Source organism: Malus domestica, chromosome 12 (genome assembly GCF_042453785.1).
Source record: "Malus domestica chromosome 12, GDT2T_hap1".
In the NCBI taxonomy this organism is placed as follows: domain Eukaryota; kingdom Viridiplantae; phylum Streptophyta; class Magnoliopsida; order Rosales; family Rosaceae; genus Malus; species Malus domestica.
The window spans coordinates 29,412,863-29,416,163 of record NC_091672.1 but is presented as its reverse complement, the minus strand read 5'-3'; the positions used below and the strand labels follow the sequence as shown (position 1 = coordinate 29,416,163).

Sequence of the window (3,301 nt, the reverse complement as noted above, 5' to 3'; positions counted from 1 at the left end):
ACACACTTTCTATGAGAATCTTTCATTGACTAAAACAAAGTTCTATCATACGCCATATGATCCGTTGCACCAAAATCCAAAATCCAATCTGTATTCATCATAGTAATAGTCCATGAAAACTACTTGCAATAGAATATTCTCACAGCAATCACACCAATATTCAATTATTGCAGTAGACTCCACAGATAAAACTTGTAGATACTCAGCAAAACCAATATAATAACATACGGACAGTAGCAGTGCTATAACAGCAGCATGCCACTGTGAGCTTCTGTGATTATTGATGCACGACAAGTAACCAATCAACTAGTTGATAACTCACGTAATACCTCACGCTGCAATCCAAGGCAGCAGCAAAAAACACACTCACGGGGTCAATTGCAAGATCACAGCAATTGTAGACCACTTTTCACGCTGCAAAAACACAAGCAGCAGCACTAAAAGGCAAAAGGTCGTACCCAGTGCACAAGGCTCCCGCTTTACGCAGGGTCTGGGAGAGGTAAAAGGCAGAGAAAAAAAATGGATTGTACGCTGCAATTCCAGCAGCAGCCAATCCCTATTTTTTTCCCCTTTTGTTTTGGCAGACAGCACGGCAAAACAATACAGGGACAGCAGCAAAGCACGAAACTTTATACTACTCACGGTAAAACTTGTAGCAACACGTTTACAGTGCTGGACTTGATTACAGTCGCAACAGCATGAAGTTTTTGTTTAGGGTTTTGGATTGAAAACTAGCTCTTGATGCCAAATAGAATTTTACGGCTTAACTTTTCTGTATTCCACAATTCTGAATAAAAGGTACATACAATCCTTATTACAAAAGGAAACAAAATAAAGGACACAATATCCTTCCAAAAACATGACTCTAATAATTACAAAATATTTTCATTCCTTTTTTTTCCTAAATATTGACTTATTCCAATACAAAGCTTGTATATTCTTCACAATGGACGAGCTTTGATGGCGATGTAACATCTTGAAACATCGACATTTTACATGTCAAATGTTATTTCTTTGTTCCAAGAAACTTCCAACAATGACGCTGAGGCCACTATACGATGTCACGAAATTTGACTGAAAGATTTTTCTAAGTTTTCCTGAATTATTATAGTTATCTCGTAAATAGATTATGAATTTACATTAATAGAGTTCAAACAATTAGTCTGCTACGTGTCTGATCCTGGAATTTTGTACCTTAACAAACCCGAACAGGTTATGTTTATATAGTGAAGATTTCTTTGACTTTGAGAGTGCTGCATCTAGTGAAAACCTGTTCACCCGCTAAGGCTATATATAGACACTCAATGGAGATGAGGTGCTTATCAATTAACACAACCCTTTGCAATGGATGCAAGGCTGTTTGACGCTTCTCAGAAGGGAGATGTCCAACTTTTGCATCAATTGCTGGCAGAGAATCCACTTCTACTCCATAGCCTTGCGCTAACTTCCACAGATAATCCTTTACATGTTGCTTCGATTGCTGGGCATGTCGACTTTGTCAAGGAGGTTGTGAGGTTGAAACCAGATTATGTCGAAGAACTGAACCAGGATGGTTTTAGCCCCATGCATATTGCATCCGCCAATGGGTATTTGGAAATTGTAAGGGAGATGCTGAGGGTTGACCGGAGACTCTGCCAGCTAAACGGAAGAGATGAGTGGACTCCTCTTCATTATGCCGCTAGCAGGGGGAGGGTAGACGTAATTAGAGAAATGGTCTTGGCTTGTCCAGAAAGTGTTGAAGATGTGACCGTACAAGGGGAGACTGTTATTCACCTTGCTGTTAAGTGCAGCCAGTTTAAAGCAATCAAATTTTTGGTGGAATTGGTTGCAGAAACGAACAAGGTGCACATCCTGAACATGAAGGATAAGCATGGCGACTTAGTTCTTCATCTAGCAACCTGGAAAAAACAACATCAGGCAAGTACTATTTGAACCGTTGATCAGTACCCATGAATTTTAGTCCATATTGATTTGTTAGTTGACTAATGATCGCAGGTGGTGGAAGGATTAGTTGGCAGTGAAACAATTGCAGGAGCCTTGGAAGTAAATTCTGTAAACGATAGGGGTCTCACAGCTTTGGATCTGGTCTTCCCAAATGAAACCGGTGATTGGGAAATGGAGGCAATCCTTCGTGGTGCTGGAGCTTTGAGAGCAGGAGATATAGTCCACTCTGGTTTCCAATTCTCCAATTCTCATAGCCATAACCATAACCACACGTCATCAGAGACTCATCAGTTGCAGCAGGAGCCGCAGAAGACAAATAGGTGGGAATACTTCCAGTTCAAAAAGGGCAGAGACAGTCCTAGCGATGCACGTAACGCGCTGCTAGTTGTCGCTTCACTAGTGGCTACGGCCACCTTTCAAGTGGGACTCAACCCTCCAAATGGAATTTGGCAGGATAGTAGTGATGTGAATAATAATGGGACTGGCAGCAGCAATGAACCAGTACACTTGGCAGGAAGGTCCATCATGGGTTCTTATAGTGAAGTTTCATTCGTCATTTTTGTGGTTTTCAACTCGATTGGATTTTACTTTTCACTTTACACCATGATCGTCCTCACAGTCAATTTCCCTCTCCAGTTGGAGCTTCAAATCTGCATCATAGCGGTATACACCACCTACAGCACTGCGGTTGTCAACATTGCACCATCATATAACACTTGGCTCTTTATCACTGTGTTCACATCGGTTTTGCCTTTTTTGGTCGGAATTTCTGCCAAATTGGCTAGGCACCCGGTCACGATCAGGCTTACAAAACCTCTCGGAAAATGGATCCTTCGGTTCTTTGAATTAATTTGGTGGTAAAATTGTTATTGACGGCTGGAAAGTAAGGTTCTAAAAGACACTAGGCACTAGTTGAGCGGCGAGTTGGGGCCTAGCGCCTAGGCGGCTAGGTTGAGCCTAAGCAGGCGCCTAGGCAGATCTAAGTAAATCTATTGTATTTCGTGTAAATTAGTGTCTGTTTATACTTAAAATATATGTAATTTCATGATAAATTAGAAAATAGAATGACATATATATTATGAAATATTGGAACATAATATAAATATGGGGAGCAAACATATAATGTTTGTTTATTGAAGTGTTCAATAAGTTTCTTACAATTTATTGGAAACAATAAAATGCAAAAAGAAAGTTATCTATTTTCTATCTAAGTGAGTTGCAACCTAGGCAGGTGTCTAGACGGGTCTGGACGGGCTATGCGGGTGCTTAGGCGGTCTACACGCCATTTCTTAATTTTCAAACACTTAGGCATTAATCGAGACAGTGGGCAGTTACCTAGCGCCTAGGCCTAGGCGGA

The 3,301-nt window shown here is 40.8% G+C and overlaps 1 protein-coding gene across 1 annotated transcript; it reads left to right on the top strand.

Moving 5' to 3' along the window:
- The first annotated feature begins 1,269 nt into the window (after window positions 1-1,269).
- LOC103414133 (ankyrin repeat-containing protein BDA1-like) lies at window positions 1,270-2,922 on the top strand. Its single transcript, XM_029090106.2, has 2 exons — window positions 1,270-1,917; window positions 1,996-2,922. Exons 1-2 carry the CDS (start codon window positions 1,345-1,347, stop codon window positions 2,803-2,805), a joined length of 1,383 nt encoding a protein of 460 aa, XP_028945939.1. The 5' UTR covers window positions 1,270-1,344; the 3' UTR covers window positions 2,806-2,922.
- Window positions 2,923-3,301: the final 379 nt, after the last annotated feature.

What these genes read in the sequence shown, in the direction of transcription:
- LOC103414133 (XM_029090106.2), top strand. Translation starts at nt 1,345, where the DNA reads ATGGATGCAAGGCTGTTTGACGCTTCTCAGAAGGGAGATGTCCAACTT. An exon ending in CCTGGAAAAAACAACATCAG is followed by an intron (nt 1,918 to 1,995) that starts GCAAGTACTATT and finishes TAATGATCGCAG; the next exon opens with GTGGTGGAAGGATTAGTTGG.